Source organism: Sebastes fasciatus, chromosome 11, assembly GCF_043250625.1.
Source record: "Sebastes fasciatus isolate fSebFas1 chromosome 11, fSebFas1.pri, whole genome shotgun sequence".
NCBI lineage: Eukaryota > Metazoa > Chordata > Actinopteri > Perciformes > Sebastidae > Sebastes > Sebastes fasciatus.
The window spans coordinates 29,458,966-29,481,608 of NC_133805.1; the positions used below are offsets into that span (position 1 = coordinate 29,458,966).

The 22,643-nt window shown below is 40.3% G+C and overlaps 1 protein-coding gene and 1 long non-coding RNA gene across 3 annotated transcripts in view; one reads left to right on the plus strand and one right to left on the minus strand.

Moving 5' to 3' along the window:
* Positions 1-1,215: 1,215 nt before the first annotated feature.
* kcnj9 (potassium inwardly rectifying channel subfamily J member 9) lies at positions 1,216-16,655 on the plus strand. The gene is made up of 8 exons (XM_074652177.1): positions 1,216-1,708; positions 3,138-3,581; positions 4,971-5,184; positions 7,041-7,242; positions 9,490-9,682; positions 10,793-10,990; positions 14,754-14,884; positions 15,805-16,655. The coding sequence occupies exons 2-8, from the start codon at positions 3,284-3,286 to the stop codon at positions 16,069-16,071; spliced, it is 1,503 nt and encodes a 500-aa protein (XP_074508278.1). The 5' UTR covers positions 1,216-1,708; positions 3,138-3,283; the 3' UTR covers positions 16,072-16,655.
* The window catches only part of LOC141777688 (uncharacterized), a 41,911-nt gene continuing 30,094 nt past the window's right edge, over positions 10,827-22,643 (minus strand). For both annotated transcript variants that reach the window (XR_012595938.1, XR_012595937.1), the window contains exons 4-5: positions 14,716-14,900; positions 10,827-10,965 (exon numbers count right to left, since the gene is read on the minus strand). This is a non-coding gene — a long non-coding RNA (uncharacterized LOC141777688). The remainder of the gene's footprint in view (positions 10,966-14,715; positions 14,901-22,643) is intronic.

Here is a 22,643-nt window from a genome sequence, read left to right on the forward strand (position 1 = left end):
CCTTCGGGATTAATAAAGTTCTATCTTATCTTATCTTAATTATTTTCATCTGGGTTTTAAGGGGCATGGCTTAATCATTTTTTTCTTGTAGAAGAGACAAAAATACACAATAGTATGGAGGATGTTTTTGAGAAGAGATGGAGTCTAACAGAAGGAAAAATATAGTTACATGGGTTAACACGCATACACATATACATATGCTTGGAGGTGACCTGACGTGAAGGAGGATGCATGTGTGTGCCCATGTAAATGATATTACTATATATCTGCGCTGCGCTCCACTCCCCTCCCCCCCTTTTTATTTTCTATTAATTTATTTGTTGATTTAATTTATTACTCTCGTATTTTTGTATTATTATTGTTTTTTTGTGTATTTTTTTTAACTCTATTCTTTCTTTTTATCATTATTATTATTATTATTATTATTATTATTATTATTATTTCTTTTCTTAATTTTATTTCAATTTTGAATGTTGAACTTGTTTTCTCTAGTGTACTTAATGAGTTTGTCTATAAGCACATCTACTTAAAAATGGGGTTATAAACTATTGTAATTACGAACTGTAAATTGCATATATGAAAACAACCTTGAAAAAAGGGAAAAAATAAAGTAAGTGTGTGACTGTATCAGCAGAAGTTAAAAAAGGCTCTATTTTTACATATATATTTATATATACATATAACTTTTTACATGTGCAATATCACTGTTTATTGTGTGCAATATTAATGTCCAACATGTGCAATATTCTTTTTATGTTTTTTTTAGCTTACTTTACCTTTTTTTATTTTACTTATCTTCTCTTATTTACTCATTTTACTAAATGTATCTGACTTAATTGTTATTCTATTAGGCATTGGTGCTAGAAATAGTACTTTTTTATTTTATACAATTGTATTTTACACACTTGAACTTGTTGTAATTTTGAGCAATCTCTGGCACAAGAATTTCCTTCGGGATTAATAAAGTTCTATCTTATCTTATCTTATCTTTTCTTAATTATTTTCATCTGGGTTTTAAGGGGCATGGCTTAATCATTTTTTATTGTAGAAGAGCCAAAAAATACACAATAGATTTGCATTTAAACCATATAAAAAAAAATCTAAATAAGCTTTAATGCCAGTCATTTTGACCAAACATTCAATATTAATGTTATTGCAATAAAACATGCCTTTCATGTGTGTTTCTGAGATAGAGCAGCGTGTGAGGCAGGCTGGATGCTGGATGTAAGAGGGGCTGGGCTGATGACAGCATCCTCCACCGCTCAGTAGCTCCACACCTGACTGACTCCATCAGATGCTCACATAGATGATGGAGCTGATCTCTACGCTGCCGGGTTATCCTGCTGCCACCATTTCGCACGTCCACTGCCCGACACATGCCTTACAGATGCCCTGATGATTTGGACTTGAATTGGTTGTTGTTTTTCTCATTTTTATGCGCGATCATTCACACGGATGCTGTGTGTTTCGCCTCCTGTTTACTGTGAATGCTGAGTAGTCGGATCGAGGTGCTCTTTGTTTTCCTGGAAAAGGAGAGCAGGAGTGGACAGATGCTGCTGCGTCGCTGGTAAACACCAGAAATGGGAGTCATCATCGAACCAAGGCTGCCAGTCGCGGCTCGTTCCTGGACCAGATTGTCGTTTTTCTTATGATAAATCATCGGCCCAAATCCAGGTCTTGTACATCTATAAGTTGCTACGCTGAGCAGGTAAGATGTTTGTTCATTCTTATAGCTGTCTGACATTAATCCTCACGCCTGCTTTCTTGAGCCTATTGGCTGGCTAACAAGACACCTTTTAATAGAAGCTATTTGTGATCCATCCATCAGGCGTAGTGCGTCATCTTGATTGTCACCATCAGTCTGCTCTTGCGTGCACCCCCCAATTTGTCCAAATGGACGCACATCATGCCAGGCCAAAAGAGGACTAGGAGTCCATTTTACTGTGCTAATAATGTCAGAGGTACACCATGTCCTACTAGCCACATACATACAGAATTTCAGATTTATATGGCACTTATGTAAGAAATCCCAGCAGGCCTGCAGCATAAACCAACCTTATTTAACATAGCAGCAAGTGCACTTATACAACACACACACACACACACATGCATGAACCACACACACACACACACACACACATGCATGAACCACACACACACACACACACACACACACACACACACACACACACACATACAAACCTACCCCAAGGTGCTTTATGAAACATGCTAAACAGTGAAAGTGGCTCAAGTATGCATGTCCCTTCATGTCTAATTCCTAAGACTTAAAAAAGAGCAACCTCAACCATTGTGATTTCTTTCTTCATTTAATCAGAGGTGACATTATAAAACAGGCAGACACAGGAGGTCAGATCTGTATGGCAAGCAACACAGAAGCTATAGGCCTTGTTGTTACCTCCACCAAGGCCAAAGGCCTAGGAAGGAGGTTATGTTTTCACCGGTGTTGTTTTGTTGGTTTGTTGGTTTGTTTGTCTGTTAGCAGGATTACTGGATGGATTTGAATGTAATTTTTTGGAGGGGTGAAGTGTGGCACAATGAACAATCCATTAGATTTTGGTGCGATCCGGATCATGATCCGGATTCAGGGAATTTTTTTTCCGGGTTCCGATCAGCCAGGACATTAAGTCCACAGGGTATAACACATGCGCAGTGTGTACCTGATGATGCGTTGATGACGCGTGACCCCGCCTCCTTCTGAGAGCAGAGAGATACGTGTGTGGATGTGTGTGCGGGAGCTGCTGGCCGTCCGCGGTGAGAAAGAAAAAAGCGGTAGATGACGGGATGAGAGACAAAGTAGTGCAACGTTATACAGACATAACTGCTGAGAGGCATCCGCAGATACGTTACACGGAAACACACTGTGTTAATAATAAGCCGACCACCTCACGGTACCGCCAGCTGTGAACTGTGATCTGTTTTTAAAGTCACGCACCTTGGCGGAGGTCTGCGTTCTCCGAGTGCCATTCTAGTTAATGTAGAAATAGCAGAAGTATCTTGAGAGAAACTAAAAGTATTTCTTTTAAAAAAAATCGTTTGTCAGTGATATAGTTTGACAGCAAAACAGCTGATCAATTACATGATTTCTTTTGATCATTGTGCTCTTCTCCTTGTTCCAGGCTTCAGTCGAGCAAACAAATGGTCCAATCAATAGCCTTTGGACAGAGTCTGCCATAGGGAGGATATCAATAACACGCTAATACACCTGACACACACACACACACACACACACACACACACACACACACACACACACACACACGATATGGCGCTGGAGAACTCGGTATTCCCCTCCCGCCCGGACTCTCTCTCGCTCCCTGTGGAGAACAAGGGGGAAGGGGAAGAAGTGGAGGTGGCCACCGAGGTCACCGCCTCCACTGGAGTCTTCAACCTGTCGGAGGAGCTGGGCAACGTCGTCACCACAGAGACAGCATCGTCACCTCCGCCCTTAGTCAAGGTCAACAGGTCCTTCCAGGCCAAGCTGGCCGAGCGGAATGCCCAAGCCAACGAGCCCAGGAAGAAGACCCAGGGGACGGAGAAGGAGAGGGGGCGATTCGGGTGGGGTGAGTGAATCTGCATGTGACGTCCGCGTTTCAAAAATGTTATGGCTGCTTTCTACTCACTTCATTCAAGTCTGGAGAATGAAGTTTGCAAGCTCATCATTATTGAGCCCTTTGGGATTTATTTTACTCCCTCAGTGATTGGGAGGCTGGATCGTTTTTTCTCTCTACACACACATGCACGCACGCACGCACGCACGCACGCACGCACGCAAGCACGCACGCACGCACACTGTATATCGACTGAACTAATGTGCCTCCTTCTCCTCCACAACTCTGTTGAAATAGTTGTGAATCTCTAATTTGGACCGTGCCGCAGTGGTTCATCCTTCAGTGATTTTGACAGCACATCTTTTTTCATTAGGCTTCTCCAGTATAGCTCTGCTCTTTGTTCACCCCAGTTTCTCTCCTCTTCGCTGTACATCTTTTTGAAAGACCCTAAAACCTAAAAACACTGCTAACTAAAGATTGTTTTTGTGCAAGGATAACTGCCAGAAGCACAAAATTAGACAATTTTTACAGTTAAAGCGGACCTTTCCAAATCCAAAACATCAGTGGCAGATTTCCAGTTTGGTGTCACTTTCTCAAAGAGCAGTCAAAGAGCAGGACTCATTTTTCAATTTATACCAAAATATCAACATACAGGAAGACATTTATCATAGAAAAGGCAAGACACTGAGATTTTGGGTTGAATTATTCCTTTAAATGTTAAGATATTGACTTAAGTTTTGGAAGGATGCACACTGATTAATATCCGTTAATGTTGTCAGGGGTAAAAATAACCCAAAATAGAATAGTTTTGCATCCAACATGTGTCATAATCTCAGTTGTGGCTGGGTTCACCCACAGGAAAAACGCTCTCTACAAAGAAACATCATCAGTTCCCTTTAGGGTTGTACAGCAACTATAGTCCAATGTTGTAGCTTTTCTTCTCCAACTGTTTGATGATGTTGTCCTGTCTTTCCCTGTCTGTTTTCATTTCTGTTATCCCTTCTTCACCAGCCTGGCTTTCCTCTGAGCCACACTGCATCTCTCTGAGTAGTTGTGTCCCCTGGCACCTTTCTCTGTTTATCCTCCAATCTCTCTACGTGCCTTCATTCAACTCGCATCCTCTGACTGCAGTCAGAGTTGTATCTTCAAACAGCAAAACTTTTCAGAAATGCAGCCTTGTAATATGTTTTGAAGTATTCTAAAGGGTCTTGAAAGGGTTTCTTTGGGACATAGGGTTATAAGACACCTGTGAAGACTCGTCTTCAACCTTGTTTCATAGAAAAGCCCCAAAAATCATGCTGGGTGTACATGCATATTGCAAAACTTCTGTAACCACATTGTGTTGCTTCTCCTCTCCCCCCTCTCCTCCACGTGGTCCCCCATCGCCCGTCTCCTCACCAGGCCGGACTAAGCGTAAGAGACAGCGCTATGTGGAGAAGAACGGTCGCTGCAATGTGCAGCACGGTAACATGCGGGAGACTTACCGCTACCTGACCGACATCTTCACCACGCTGGTGGACCTCAACTGGCGCTGCTCGCTCTTCGTCTTCGTCATGGCCTACGCCGTCACGTGGCTCTTCTTCGGGGCCATCTGGTACCTCATAGCCTACTGTAGGTAAGAGTATGAGAAGAAGAAGAAGAAGAAGAAGAAGAAGTTTAGATCTCTTCGGTCCTGAGCTGTAGAGGAGTGTGCAGATTTTCATTCCGCTTGAACACAAATGTTGCTACATCCCAAGTGTTCTGAGAGAAAATTAGACTTCTGCACCTCCTCATGGCTCTGTTTAAAATCTAGCCTGTGACGGGAGACTTTGGCCAATCACGGGTCATTTCAGAGAGAGAGAGCGTTCCTATTGGCTGTGCTCCGGCTGGTGGGCGGTGCTTGGTATTTCCTCAACTGATCTCAACATGGCTGTCGTGTCACAAACTTTTTCATTTTACAGCGAAACAGTACACTACAAGATGATTCTGAAAACATTTGAGGAGAGAAATAGACATTACAGTAGCAGAATATTGATTCATATTTGATCAGCGCTGCCTAGTTTGACCATTTGGTCGGAGTTTGCGAGTGATTGACAGCTGCTCAGAGACAGCAGACTCCATATCAGCTCTGATTGGTTGTTTTCCTCCGGTCTGTGAAATCTTGCAGATGCCGTTAGGAACACCAGAGGACACAGAGACACATGATTTTTTTTCAGATTACCTGTCTCATGAACTACTGTCAGGATATAGTGATCGTTTTATAAAAATAACTTTTTTTAATCATATTTGTTCTATTTCTACCCACTGCTGCTTTAAAGGAATAGTTTGACATTTTGGGGAATGTGCTTATTCGCTTTCTTGCCAAGAGTTAGATGGGAAGACTCCGCTCTTATGTCTGTACGTTAAATATGAAGCTACAGCCAGGAGATGGTTAGCTTACCTTTGTTTAACCCAGACAAATCCACAATGTAACATACAAGATATATAACGTGTTTATTTGTGAGCTTTAGAGGTGCTGGTAGGCAGAGCCAGGCTAGCTGTTTCCCCCTGTTTGCAGTCTTTGTGCTAAGCTAAGCTAACTGTCTCCTGGCTGTAGCTTCGTACATAATGGGAGTGTGACATGAGAGTGGTACTTATCTTCTCATCAAAGTCTCAGCGAGAAAAATATTGCCAAAATGTCCTTAAATGCGGTCGTCACAAGGCAACACTACCTTTTTAATTGCTCAAAGATGGACGAGGATGCTGCGAGAGTGATCAGCGTTGCGAGACGTTTCTGCAACGAAGGCTAAAAAAGCCCAATTTTACAGCCAAAAAAGCAGATGACAAAGCAGTATTAACATTATGGTGTATTTCATCATGATGTGTTACCTCTTCACTAGATGTGTCTGCCGGATCCCCCACTCTAATTAGCTAACGTCTTCGTCTCGTAAAAATCGTGACCTCCTTATATCAATTACAGGCCACCTTAAGCTGTGCCAGAGAGCTGTCAGTGTTATTGCAATTCCTTGGTCACCAACACAGGTCAATAAAAGTCATATATTATATAAACTACTTAACACCACTTTCATTAATTAGCTCTCTCTCTCTGGCCGGAGCTGTGTTAATCAGGGACATTAGTCTGTGTAGCGAGTAGCTTGGGAAGAAAATCTGCGGTGGCACAGGACTGATAAACCAGCAGAGTGAAGATGCTGTATGTGATGATTTATGATGGAAAAAGTAGGTTTTTGCAGCATCAACAAAAAGTGACAGCATGAATGTCAGGTTAATCATTAATAATGTTTCTTATGCATTATAAGCATGAGCTGAAAGGTGACTGTAAATATAAAGGAAGAGACGAGTCGTCATACATATATTCCTGCGCCTCTGTTCTATAAATATAAATCTTCTCGCTCTACGTCTATTTTTCCCTCCCGACACCCACTTTGTCACCCCCCCACCCCATCTCCACTTCCCCTTTTCTCACACATTCTCCTCCTTTCGTTCCTTCCCAAGGGGTGATTTTGACCATCTGGAGGATGAGACGTGGACGCCATGCGTCAACAATGTCAACGGCTTCATCTCGGCCTTCCTCTTCTCCATCGAGACAGAGACCACCATTGGCTACGGCCACCGCGTCATCACCGACCAGTGTCCAGTGGGCACCATGCTGCTGCTGCTGCAAGCTATACTGGGCTCAATGGTCAACGCCTTCATGGTGAGCACCGGGGCTGCTGCATGACTGAGAAATGGGAAAATTAATTTTCAGAAACTAATAGTCAAAAGATTGGATTCAGATTATTTTGAAGTAGGGCTGTCAAAGATAACGCGATAATAATTAATGCAAATTCGTTTTACTGCCACTAATTTCTTTAATGCATTAATGCAATTTGTGAATTTAAGGTGGTAGTGGGCTCAGTTTCAGAGCAGGATGAAGATACTGCTACAGCTAGATGCTGGTATCAAATGAAACTAGAATACCTAATGAATCCATCGGTACCAACCATGTCATACTAGCTTGTCGAGGAGGAGGCTAACTAACGCTCCAAACCTACGCTAAATTTTGGCAAAGAAAAACTGGCATGGTCATTTTCAAAGGGGTCCCTTGACCTCTGACCTCAAGATATGTGAATGAAAATGAGTTCTATGGGTACCCACGAGTCTCCCCTTTACAGACATGCCCACTTTATGATAATCATATGCAGTTTGGTGCAAGTCATAGTCAAGTCAGCACACTGACACACTGACAGCTGTTGATGCCTGTTGGGCTGCAGTTTGCCATGTTATGATTTGAGCATATTTTTTATGCTAAATGCAGTACCTGTGAGGGTTTCTGGACAATATTTCATCATTGTTTTGTGTTGTTAATTGATTTCCAATAATACATATATGCATACATTGCATAAAACAAGCATATTTGTCCACTCCCATGTTGATAAGAGTATTAAATACTTGACAAATCTCCCTTTAAGGTACATTTTAAACAGATACAAAATGTGTGATTCATTTGCGATTAATTGTGATTAACTATTTCAATCGATTGACAGCCCTACTTTGAAGGTATTATGTATTGTGGTTAATATTTACGGTTTGAATTGGTTCGAAATTCGTAGTCGATTAACACGATTTTGTCGACTATAATCGTTTAGTTGATTTAATCGACAGATCTGTAAAACGGTGTTTCTACACAAAGAATCACACAAAAGCGCCACTTTAAATCTGGTGTTTACCAGAAATGTGCTCAGAAGTTTCTTGGAAATAAGTCATTCAGCATGAAAAAAGCATAAAAAACGACTTATCGACTAAAGAAATCTTAGTCGACTAAAACCAAAACGACCGATTAGCCGACTAATCGACCAGGAAGGGGCAACCTTATTAATATTATTGATAGCCAAGATTATTGTGTTCATTTAAGGAAAATAAAATATGATTATATTTCTCTTTTTGCATCTCACAAAGTATTTTGATTTTGAGACTATTAGACTTGCCATAAATCACGGAGAATTTCACTTATCGAGGAACTTCTAAATCAAATGTTCCAATATTTTGTAATGAAACCTAAAATTACAGGACATATTCATTAAATATATATATTTTTTGCCTTTACTGAAACTGAATTATTGCTGATCTTGGTGAGGACTTATCTCATACTTATTATGTTTACAGATCTTTGTCCAACACATAGTGACCTTCAAACCTGCTATAGCACATCAGGAGGTCAGGTTAAAAAAAATAAAATAAATAAAAAGCATACAAAATTCAGATTCTTAGTCAAATGATCTAATTTCATTTGGGGGAAAAAAAAGCCACCTTTCATGAAGAAAGGCGCCTAAATAAGCTAAAGCAAATGTAAATGCTGTTTGACCTGAGTGTTTGATTAGAAGAAGGCCTCCTGTTAGCTAAACTAGAATAAAAAAATGAATACACGTTTTTTTGAGAGAGAGAGAAGAGTGTATGCATCAATACTATCAAGACGAAATGACATTCATTTGGAGCAGATGGTACGCTTCCTGAAAAAGAAGATTTACTTTGAAAGTGCTGATGGAGCTTGATTTTTCCCGCCGAGTAAGCACTCTCTTGATGAGGATGAATCCACACACCGACGTCCGAGCAGAATCATGTTTATGCATGTTTGCGAGCTGGAAACATGCCATATTAGCAACTGGGCTGTTTTATTATTCATATAAAAAAATTAGTGAGTCTGAGGTTAATTCAAGTGTCACTACTGTGTTTTAACACTGGATACAGCCAGCTCTATTGAAAAAATAGACAAACTTTCAATGTATTCAGCACTCACAACTGTGCAGTCTACATCAGTGTTAATTACGAAAAACTAATTTTTCTTTATTCCTCTGCTTTTCCAGTTATTGTAAATATTTAAGCCTTTTGCATCGCTCTGTCTGTCTTTGAGTTGTCACCTCTCTGTCACCCTACCCCCCCGCCCTCCCTACTCCTCTCTGTCCAGGTCGGCTGCATGTTTGTGAAGATCTCGCAGCCCAACAAACGGGCAGAGACACTGGTGTTCTCCAAACACGCCGTCATCTCTCTGCGAGACGACAAGTTCTGTCTGATGTTCAGGGTGGGCGACCTTCGGAGCTCCCACATTGTCGGGGCCAACATGAGGGCCAAGCTCATCAAGTCCAAACAGACTCAGGAGGGTGAGACGACCAGATTAAGACCATTAATGATAGTATCGGTACACATTTTACTCACTAACAATTAGGGGTATAAGAAAATATAGATGAGTTACAGTATTTAGTATTGCGATATTATGTTTTGCGATCGATTCTCCAAAACGCTGTATCGATTTTTAATTATCCTCTTAAAAATCTGATGGCCCGCCGGCGGACCCGGCCGGTATTCTGTCTTTCGGGAGGTTGAAGTGGCCTCAATTTTAAAGCTAGAGTGTGTAAATAATTTATATAAGGAATACATTGGTACCAGCCACGTACCTGCATGTCGCAAGGATGCTAAATAACGCTCCAAAGTTACTTTAAATTTTGGCGAGGAAAAACTAGCATGGCTATTTTCAAAGGGGTCCCTTGACCTCTAACCTCAATATATGTGAATAAAAATGGGTTCTATGGGTACCCACAAGTCTCCCCTTTCCAGACATGCCCACAGTTTGGGGCAAAAAACATGAAGCTTTTTGCATGCAGCATAAGTGTGTTATTTACTGGGGTATTTACATACTGGGGTCCCTAAACAGTCTTGGAATTGCATAAATTGGGTATCATTGGAAAGATGAGACTCCTTTGGGTCCAATAAGCCCAATTGTATTCATGTGTAATGATGTTAGTCCCCATAGAAGCCTTTTCACATAGTGACTTTTTAACTCAGTTTTTATACATATGGTGGTGTGTCTTCATACTATGACAGTTTTCCTAAAATGAGATTTGAAAGAAATCAGAATATATCGCCTTGCTTAGAGTATCACAATATATTGAATCGTCACCCCTGTATCATGATATGTATCGTATCCCCAAATTCTTGCCAATACACAGCCCAACTAACGATACTAATGTGACTACTACGATGACTACTACAGTAACCACAACTACTACTGTACAATTACTACTGTTTCCACTATGACAACTACATACCTCTACTACAACTACCAGAGGTGGAAAAGTTTTTTTTTCCAAATGAGTAGATTCTATGGTTATGCTGTTATGACACAATCAGGAGGATCTTGATTTATTGATAAAGGAAAAGTGCTCATCTCCTCCTTTCTCTTTCCTCATCTCCTACTTTATTATCTCCTTCAGGTGAGTTCATCCCTCTGGACCAGACAGACATCAGCGTGGGCTTTGAGACGGGAGATGATCGTCTCTTCCTGGTCTCTCCGCTGGTGATCTCCCATGAGATTGACACACATTCGCCCTTCTGGGACATGTCGCAGTCCCAGCTGGAGAAGGAGGACTTTGAGATCGTGGTCATCCTGGAGGGAATGGTGGAAGCAACCGGTGAGGAACGGGTTAAACACTGTTGTCAAGTGCTGAGAATGCAAACCAGTGGGCAACTAGACTGACTGGGTTTCTGAAAAGTGAAGCCAATGCGCAAGTGCCTTAAACTTGCATTCTTTCTAATAGCCAGCAGGGGGCGACTCCTCCGGTTGCTAAAAGAAGTCTACTTCTTACTTGATTTATTACCTCAGTAAACATTGTAAACATGAGTTTATGGTCTCAATCGTTAGTTTCAAGTCTTCTTCATTACAGCATGATGTTCATTTAGTAAATTATGGTTCCATTTAGGCCCTGTTCACATCTGGTATTAACATGCGTCCTCAGTGATCGGATCACAAGTGGACAGCTCTAAGTACATGTGTGAACAGACTCAAGACGCATTGAGGACGCATTGAGATCGGATCACTCAGACCACATTCAGAGGTGGTATGGGCCACATATGACCACATTCTTTTAGCAGTGTGTACGCAAATGCGTCCTGGCTACATTAAGGGCCGCCTACTCATCTGACGTCCAGCTGGGATCCGCAGGATCACCGCGCCCCTCAGGTGAATAAACAGGCAGACATGGGCAAACCTAACTATGGGGGTTTTATTACCTGAACCTAAGCAAGTGTTTTTGTTTACTCACTACAACATTAAGCACGAGTTTACTGCGACCGAAAAGTGACGCAGAGGGGTCTGACAAAGCGTCAGTATATGACGAGTTAGGACGAGAGGGCGTTGGTTTCAGGGCGTGGCTACCTTGCGATGATGACAAGTCGCTACCACGGCGTTGTCCGGTCTGGTAGTTGTCCGTGTTTTCGTCTTAGAACTTGAATCCTTTCACAGCGTGTTTTCAGTTCATGAAAGTTAATTCTAACTTTATGGTCTCCTAAAATGTCTTATTCAGCGTTTGGTTGTACTGAGCTCCACCCTCTCGTGTCACTTCTGGTTGCAAATAACCAGGATGGCGACGACCAAAATGCCGAACTCGAGGCTTCAAAACGACAGTCCACAAACCGATGGGTGACATCACGGTGACTATGGTAAATGGTAAATAGACTTCCATTTACAGTATATAGCTCCTTTCTAGTCTTTCCACCACTCAAAGCGCTTTACACTACATGTCAGCATTCAAGACAGATCAAATAATCAACATAAAAGTGACTGAGCAGGACATGATTATATCTTCTTATGTTCGCATATGAAATGAAAATATGGGCGATGCAAAAATGTGCTGTTAAAAATCACTGTACAGTGAATACTGGAAATAGTGACACAAACAAATGCAGCTATAGTGAGCTGATTGCATTTTTTTTATTTATTAAGGTACAAGCCATATAAATAATAACATTACCAATATTCTATTACTCAAGGGTTTTATGGGATTTGTTATCGATTTAAAATGATAAAATATGTTATAAAATATAACAACCTAACAGCATTGTTTTGTATGGGAAATAATACCTTGCAATTTAATTTGACTGTAAATTTGTAATGGCCTCTATGTTGTAAATGCATGTTTGGCTGCAACAACAAGTACTGGGCATTAGGAAATGAATCTTGTAGATGCATACAACTGTGTGATATTACAGTAATACCATCACTGTTTTACAGAAAGCAAACCCTGTCCATTAGAAAATGAAATTCCCCTTCCAGGATGTCTGAGTTTAGATCTGCAATCTATTGTTTGAGAGCTCTCCATCTCTTCTCAGTCCTTCGGGAAGCTTTTAGAGCCTTATGATGTTGTGATTACAGAGGAAATATACATGTATATATTTAGATATGAGTAGATAAGTGAATGTGTTATATAAAGGGGACAAAAGCTGGAGTCGCTGGAGCAAGTGATCGTTGGAGGGATGTTTTTGTGTTCTCTTACTGTATGTTCTCATCACAAAAGAGAAGTCTTTCAAAAACTTTGTATTGGGAGACGATTAAATGGTGTTAGGTTGTGTTCACACTATGATCGACACGGCAACAGGCTTCAAGTCATTTTCGACGAGAGCTGGTGACATGAAGCTGCAAACTGACGCCTGACACTTTACAAATAAAGTTGAACAGGTTTCAACTCGCTCCAGTGACACAGTGAAGCATCAACCAATCATATGTTTTTGTTTCAACCTGTTCCGTTCCGTCTGAACATTTTTTCAGTTTTTCCGTCAGCCAGTTCCCAGCGCTATTTAACGACATAACTACATCGAAGAGCCCTTGAGCAAAACCTCAACGGCAACTCGGTGACAATGCAGCTGGTCGCGCTGCCTGTTTTGTTGCTTTTGTCGTTTGTAGTGTGAACACAGCCTTACAGTATATGCAACACGCAGGCAGAGAAACCATCCACATCCCCACACCAGCTAATTCGTGTCAGTGAACACTCATCTACCCTTGAGCAAGGCACTGAGCCCTTAGCGACTAAGGCCCAATTCAAATCGAGCCCCTACAAAACCCTCACAAAAAAAATTGAGAAAATCATAAGAAAATATATATAACATACAGTGCAAATAATAATGCTGAAAATATGATTTATGCAAATAATAAAAATGCATGCATTTATAAAAATGCAAGAATAGTGTAAAATAAGAATATTAATTTAAATGTACTGTATTAATAAATGCAGTGTTAATGCCGGAGTGAACCAGATCATTGCACAGCTGAATTATTGCACTGAATTATTGTACTGTTAAGTCAGTATTTCACAGTTGAAGTTAAGTTATAGCTCCTGATAGTGGTTAAACATTAATAAATATATATACTGTATATGTTATATATATATATAAAATATACAACAATTTACAATCTAATGAACATGTCTACCGTTTTCTAGACTGGACAAGGGTATATTTGATCCTAAATCCAATCTATGTACTTTATGTTGTCGACATCTGTATGACAATAAAGTAGAATAAATGAAATGTCTATCAGTTTGAGCAGTTTACAAGTAAATGTTTGTACCGGTAGTCGCATGGAACTTACATTGGATTGTGTTCCATGACGAACACAAAACGGCGTTGAACAGTCACTGTTAGTCACACTTTGCTCGGGATTCAACACCCCCCAGCCTAAAGAGGTATTTCACCAAACTCACCAAAACTTTAGGAGTTCTGGATTCACGGTATATTTAGTGTGAGAATCATTCGCAGCAGCTCGGCCATACCTGTTATCTCTGCTCATAGACCTCCTCAGAGGTTACATATTTAGAAGCAGAGTTTAACGCCTCTAAGTATTATATTTCATGATGTTGGCTACATTGACTTGGACTTGTTCTACTGTCTGAAAACTACAACATCTGGTATAAACAGAGTCTGGCAAGAACAAATAAGTTACCTGTACCGTGGAAGGATTTAGAAGGGCTATATGTTTATCTCTTTTTATTTATCCCCTTCTCATGTTGTGTTATGTCAGATTCATTCTGAGAGGAAAATATTCTCAACTGTTCCTCACTGTTTGGCAAGAATTCAGTGTATCAGAGCTATTCATGATGCGTCTTCCATGAGGTAAAGGTGGCCTCTCTGCCCACTCCAAATATTGATTTCCTTAGTCAGAGTGCGGTGGAGAGTTACAAAGAAGTAGCCGACGGTCCTAATAACTCGGCTGCAGAGAATGTTCATATAAAGACAGCTTGCCAATTAAACTGTTTGTGACTAAATTAATAATCTGCGAGTCTTAGGTGAGGACTTTTAGTGGTTAGACAATCCCAGTTATGTATCTGAACAAACATTGTGAGGCATAATGGATGGATGTACTCACCAGTATGCTTGTGTTTGTTTGTGTGTGTGCGTGTGCAGGGATGACGTGCCAGGCGAGGAGCTCCTATCTAGCAGAGGAGGTGATGTGGGGTCACAGGTTTAGCCCGATGATGTCGCTGGCAGAGGGCTTCTTTGACATCGACTACGGAGCCTTTCATCACACCTTTGAGGTAACGTCTGTCGAAGCTGGGGACAAACCGCAGGCTAATATAGGGGTGTTTGATTTGGTAACCAGGGTGAGCTGTCTCATGTGAAATAGGGATCAAACCACCATATATAAGCCAGAGAGAAAAAGCAAGTCTTCCTAAAAACACTTGTTTTCTGTTAATACAACAGCTACTTGCAACATGTGTGGGGAGTGTACCTTGCATTTCTGCGGCAGATTTCTGAAGTCTGTAGTCATAATGGTGTTTGGTAGCAGAAAATGCTTCAACAATTTAAAACATTTCATCATAAATGCCAAACTATTTTTCCATTTTTCACCGCTGTTAAACAATTTATCGGAAGAGGCAAACATACCAGTTCTAGCGCCGACTACCAACAACAAGTGTTTGAGTAAAGTTGTTATCCCTATTCCTGTCTCCACCTACATGTAGAACCAACAGCCAATAGGAATGCTCTCTCTCTGAAATGACCTGTGATTGGCCAAAGTCTTCCGTCACAGGCTAGATTTTTTCTAAAGCCTGAAAACAGAGCCATGAGGAGGATCAGAAGTCTAGTTTTCTCTCAGAGTACTTGAATTACAATATGCTGAAAGGTTAGGCCAAAAACATACTGCCTACTGAAGCTTTAATTAGTGAGCTTTAAAGGTGATGGTAGGTGGATGTTTCCAGTCTTTAAGCTAAGCTAAGCCAACTGACTCCTGGCTGTAACTTAATATTTTTTGTACAGTACAGTAGTGTCAATCTTCTCAGCAAGGAAGCAAATAAGTGTATTTCCCAAAATGTAGAATTACTCATTTAACTAAAACCTGACTCTGTAAATGGGCCTTGTTCTTGCCATCTTGGCAATGCTAATATCTTCATCAAGTGGACATCTGAAACGAGAGTTTAGTGATTTGACCAACTCTCGTGTTTCCCCTTCCCCAAAGGTGGACTCGCCCAACTGCTCAGCACGAGAGCTCTCATTGGCTGCAGCCCGACTCGACGCTCACCTCTACTGGTCCATCTCCAGCAGGCTGGATGAAGAGCCCACCCTGACCAACCAGGCGGCCAAGCAGCCGGACAGCGGCTCGATCGACGGCAAAGGAGGGGAGCCGACCTTCATCGTCGGAGAGATGACGGACATCCAGGAGCAAACAGGACTGGGCGAGCTGAACGGCAGCGTCGCCACCGACCAGTCCGAATCAGAGGCTTAGAACAGACAATGTTTACAAAGACCTTCAGTATATCACCACCTCACCACAATTAGTGTTTGCAAATCTTTTCTTTCAAGGCAAATGAGTAGTTTCATTAGGCCCAGTTCTACAGTATATGCCATATCTTATGTTACCATACAAAAAAGTTTATTTCTTGATATTTTTCTGTCTTTTATCTCTATGTTGATCTTTGTTAAAAGTGTACTCTGTTTTTTTCCTCTCGATCTGTTGTGTTAGCGGCAATCACCCTTGCCTATATCTACATTTAAATGACAATACTATGCTTTAGGTGGGGTCAACAGTAGTATATCCTGTGGACCACGGCAGAATGTTGCAAAAAGATGACAAGGTGGTTGTTTGTGCGGAGTCACGTGTGTGGATTGTTCACATTTAAAATAGGTACAGTGCATAGATGCTTTGTTTTCACCTGCGCATGAATATCACTAGATGATATTGAAGTATAGAATGAAATTGTAGTAACCTCAAATTTCTTTAGATGCAAAGATTGTTCTAAGATGTATTGTACATCAATCAGGTGTTAACAGGGTGGGAAAGTAACACCAACCCACAGCCACTGGTATATTTGTATACTCTGCTAGAAACTTCATTTGGCCACAAACCATCATGCGGTGCTAGAAAAATGTTTGAAATATTTATTAGGCTGACAATAGATTATAAAAGTGGACAAAAAAAAGCTGGTTCCTGCCCTGGGTGTAAACCATTTCTTATCTTCTGTAGGCACGGAGTATTATGTTTGTTTGTGAAAGAGTAACTTAAAGGGATAGTTTGGATTTTTTTAAGTTGGGTTGTATGAGGTACTTATCCATAGTCAGTGTATTACCTACAGTAGATGGCGGTCAGCACGCCCCCAGTTTGAAGAAACAGACAGGAATACCGGCACGGTAGCAAAGCAAAGTACTGCTGTGGACGGGAAGCAGCAAAACGTATTTTAGCCACCTAAAAAAAAAAATATCAGTTTAAGTGTACGCTATATTTAGAATATTTTCATCGCTTTATCTTGCTGTGCGACAGCCATTTCCGACAGGGAACTGAAGCCCTTATCTGTGCTCTCTTCAAAACCACCAGACAACTCACAGAAAACAACAAAAACAGTAATTTTACCTTGCCGAACACAGGAGTTGCTGGTGTACCGCTGCCTCGATATCGGTTAGTTTGTTTGTGTTATTGTGTGACTTTGGGGTTTTAAAGGGTTCGTTCGTTCACCACAGTCACACGATAACACAAACAAACTAACCAATCGAGGCAGCGGTAGACCAGCTACTCCCGTATTTGGCGAGGTAAAATTACTGTTTTTGTCAGTGGAGTCTGGTGGCTTTGAAAAGAGCATAGATGGATCAGTTCCCTGTCAGAAAGTGCTGTCTGATGGCGATGTAAAGCGGTGAAAATGTTCTAAATATAGCGTACAATTAAACTGTTATTGATTTTTTTCGGAGGCTAAAATATGTTTTGCTACTGCCCCCGTCAAGGACAGTACATTGCTTTGCTCCCATGCTGTTACTCCTGTCTGCTTCTCCAAACTGGGGTGTGCCGACCGTCATCTACTGTAGGTAATACACTGACTATGGATAAGTACCTCAGACAAACCCACTTCAAAACACCTGAACTATCCCTACACCAGGCTGAAAAGCATTGTTTTGCTGCCCTCTCTGGTTGAATGTTTCAAGCATGTTTAACCTCTGACCACGCCCAACAGCTATGTCACTGGGTCCTGGAGTACACCTGTACATCACTGCAGCAAGCTGAGAAGTACAACCACTGGATGTCAGCAAGAATTAGATTTAAGTTGCTCTTTAATAACAGCAGTGTGAATTTGCTGACATTCCTAACTGCACTCTCACATTATGGGGTATCTATCTCAAACCTTTAACATAGAGACAGGTTAACACAGGAGTGTGTGTCTGTGGCTTCGTTTCACATACGGCGTGTGTAGCACAAGGATTATCTATGTTTCGTTCCCAGCCAAGTAGAAATTAAAAGCACAACAGTGTCCTGCTCAGTTCAGCCCAAACTCCTGCTTCTGCTGCTGTTTATATATGTGGCCATTTTTACTTGATGTTTTTAATATGTAATATAACACATTGATTAGAATTAATAAACTGCAGTATATTCCAGAACAACTGTCTCAGATTGTGTGACATTCTGCGGAGGGGCTACGTATGAAAAAGTATGCTTTGGTGTTTACATACTGTGCATACCGTAATGTTGAAACTGAGTGAGATTACATGTTTGGAAAAGACAAAAGACTCACAAAGATCTGATCTGGCAGATGTGTCAGGATGCAGAAAAGAAAAGAGTACTGGGTCCTGAAAATAGGCTTAATCCCATAGAAATAGAATATGCTTAATCCTAAATGATATCATAGAGCATGGAGTAAAATTTAAACGTAATACACAGTAAAACACATTTCTCTGGCCTTTCTCTCAGAATACTACAATACAGCAATTTAATGATATGTAATGTTGGAATGAAACCAGGTACAGTACAGTACTGTATTTCCATTTTAAGCTTCTACTTCATTTCAGTTCAGAGGGAAATATTGTACTTTTTACTTCACTACATTTATTTGAAAGCTATAGTTACCAGTACCACTACTACTACTACTAGTATTTTGCAAATTAAGATTTTACGCAAACAAGATATGACCATCTTTGTTGTAAACAGATTAAACTACTCAACAGTTTATAAAGTAGCTCAAATTAGCTTCACATCCACCACATCCATGCAGCGCAGACATTAATGCAGCCGTAATAATCGTTAAATAATATGATGTATAATAAAATCACAGGGACCATTTTTCTAATGGTAATGGAGTATTTTTACATTGAGGTATTGCTACTTTTACTGAAGTAAAACACCTGAATACATCTTTGATCACAGTATAACATACATCAAATCAATTATTGGAACTTTATAGTTTAGATTTTAGTTATAGATTTTGTCTAGAATCAGACACATGGAGTATGGAGAGTCTACCTAATTGACTTTGTGTTGTTCAAAATGATGAATTATTACAGAATCATAAATGAGATACTGAGAGTGAACCTATTGATCATAAAGATACAATAGACTACTTTCTAGTACACAAGTTCCAATTATTATTGTTCCCTTTCTCAAGGACCCTCAAAAAATATCTGCACTGAAGACCCCGACAATATTGTCCTATTGAACCTCATAAGATTTTTTATGTTATGTACAGTACAGAAATGTATTAAGTGAAGTGCAGCAATGAAGATCATCAACTTGAGTAAAACTGGCATTAACACAACAAAAAATACTTTATTACAAGTCAAAGAGCTGCATTATTTTTTAAGTAAAACTTCAGAGGTTTTGGCGACAAAGTGTACTTAAAGTATCAAAAGTAGAAGTACTATGTCTATATTATAGGATAATAAGTATTGATGCATTTACATATAAGCACGATTTCAATGTTGTATTGGTGGAGCTAATCTAACTACTTTATACTGCATACAGCTTATTATTAGGGCTGTCAAAGTTAACGTGATAACGCGTTAACGCAAATTCGTTTTAACGCCACTAATTTCTTTAATTTCTTTCATTAAAGCTGAAGTAGGCGAGATTGGAGCAAATATGATTAGAAAAAGTTATTTTTATAAAACGGTAAAAAAATCATGTGCCTCTGTGTCCTCTGGTGTCCTCCGGTGCTCCTAACGGCATCTGCCAGATTTCACAGACCGGAGGAAAACAAGCAGTAAGAGCTGATCTGAGGTCTGCTGTCCATCTGCTGTCTATGAGAGCCGGCTGTAAATCACTCGCGAAGTCCGACCAAACAGACCAACCAAACTAGGCAGCGCTGATCAAATATGAATCAATATTCTGTTACTGTAATGCCTATTTCTCGCCTGAAATGTTTTCAGATACATCTTGTAGTGTACTGTTTAGCTGTAAAATGAAAAACTTTGTGACCCGGCAGCCATGTTGAGATCTGTTGAGGAAATTCCAAGCACAGCTCACATGACCGGAGCACAGCCAATAGGAACGCTCTCTCTCTGAAATGACCTGTGATTGGTCAAATCTTCCGTCACAGGATTTTTTAAAGCCTGAAAACAGAGCCATGAGGAGGTGTAGAAGTCTCTCCCAGAGCACTTGAATTACAATATGCTGAAAGGTTATTATGGAATTTTAGCCCAATGATGCCAAAAATACACTGCCTACTGCCACTTTAACGCAACTTGCGATTTTTAGGTTGTAGCAGGCTTAGTTTTAAAACTAGACTGAAGAAACTGGCATCATATGAAACTAGGAAACCTAAGGAATCCAGTGGTACCAACCATGTTATACTAGCTTGTTGTGAAAGGAGGCGAAATAACGCTCCAAACTTGCACAAAATTTTGTCGAGGAAAAACTGCTATGGCCATTTTCAAAGGGGTCCCTTGACCTCTGACCTCAAGATATGTGAATGAAAATGGGTTCTATGGGTACCCATGAGTCTCCCCTTTACAGACATGCCCACTTTATGATAATCACATGCAGTTTGGGGCAAGTCATAGTCAAGTCAGCACACTGACACACTGACAGCTGTTGTTGCCTGTTGGGCTGCAGTTTGCCATGTTATGATTTGAGCATATTTGTTATGCTAAATGCAGTACTTGTGAGGGTTTCTGGACAATATCTGTCATTGTTGTCATTGATTTCCAATAACAAACATAAATTTGCATAAAGCAGCATATTTGCCCACTCCCATGTTGATAAGAGTATTAAATACCTGACAAATTTCCCTTTAAGCTACATTTTGAACAACATTTTGATTAACTATGGACAATCATGCAATTATTCGCGATTAAATATTTTAATTGATTGACCACCCTAGTTTTTATATATAGCTGGGTAGTTTACTCTATAACAATATTACATTTTAAAAGCTGAATATGACAAGTAACTGGTAGCTGTTAAATTAATCTAGTGTAGTAAAAAGTACAAAATTTACCTGAAATGTATGTATAAAATAGTCAAGTAAAATAGAAGTACTGTACCTCAAAATTGTAAATGGGATACTTTGCTCAGCCACAAGCTTAAGTTGCCTTACTGCATTTTTGTCCTCATTTTGTACAATCAATCACTGATGACCTCGTCGTTACTGTTTGACTAATGGCCCATATTGAACATCCTGAAGCCCCGCAGTATGATGTGTCTCATTAGAAATTCCAGGCTGGGATTTCAGCACCAGGAGAAGTCAGCATATTGGGTTACCAGGCAGAATCATGGCTTTAAAAAAAAGAAAAAAAAAAGATGTCCTTCTCTGTCTTGGCTGCTAGATGGCGTTAAAGATCCCATACTTCTTCCTCCAGCCAGTCACACAACCCTATTGGTGTGTAATGAGATGGGGTCCCCATCTCAGCTGTCTCCTAGGCAACCGGGGCTGGGGACAGGGAGAGGGCACAGTGTGAGTGTGTGTGTTTATGTGTGTGTGTGTGTGTGTAGTAGCGTGTTAATGTGGGTTTGAACTGGACCATCACAACTGATAGGGAGTTTATGAGGATTGTCAGAGTTGATGTGACGTTTGATATTTGTGTAAGAATGGATGATGACGCACGGCAGTGACCTTCAGGTGGAAAACAAAGAATGTCCTTGACATTGAAAAATAAGTCATGAAGGTTATTGACATGTTTTTTTGTTTGTTTTTACCTGTAACAATAAAACAAATATGACGTAGGTATAGACAGTTTTAGTATCTAAATAAGTCCTTTATTGGTCACTAAAAATGATGAAAGAGGGCAGGCTGAAGCACACAGAAGTCTATATATGAAACAGTTACACCTGAATATAATGCTGTAAACATCTTCATGTTGCTTTTAGCTTTCACCTCACGTTGTGCGAGATGTCATAACCAGAATCAGACATGTTTTGCTCGGGAGTGAAAGGCTAAGTGCAAGTTTAATAGTTTCTAGTGATTTTCAGCTCGCCCCAGAGTTGAACCCCATGTGCCATTTCCAAGTTCTAATTATGATTTTAATGAGAGGCTGTTTTGCATGATCCCCGCTGAGCTGAAATCAATGTTTCTCTTCATGGAAAGAAGTCATGACAGTCTTGTTTCAGTATAGGCAGACAGCGAAACAAGGAGAGGAACATTTTAAAGATAGAAGACATAAAGTATCACCTCAACACTCTGACCACCAGTATCTCCGGGACAAAAAGAAAACTTTGAGGCTTTTAAACGACTTTCTGGAGTGCACAAAACTCCCAATACAAAACTATAATGTATACATATATAAATACTCTATAGACAGTAAAATGCAAATGCAAAATCTATGGCACTAACTATTATATTGACAGTTTCAAAAATAGCTCAAGAACAGCTCAAGCCTGAAACAAACTGAGAATCATTACAATAATATGCTTTATGGCTGTCGGTGGAGAACATTGTTGGTTACAGCTGCTCTAATCAATATTTTTATATTAACTATGGATCAAATGACTATATGTAATGTGAAAGGGATCACTTACAGTGATGAACACAGAGAATTATCATATAGATCTGCAGCTCCCCTCAGCTATATGGAGCATTTTAGCGTCATTTAGCTCATTGTTTTGGT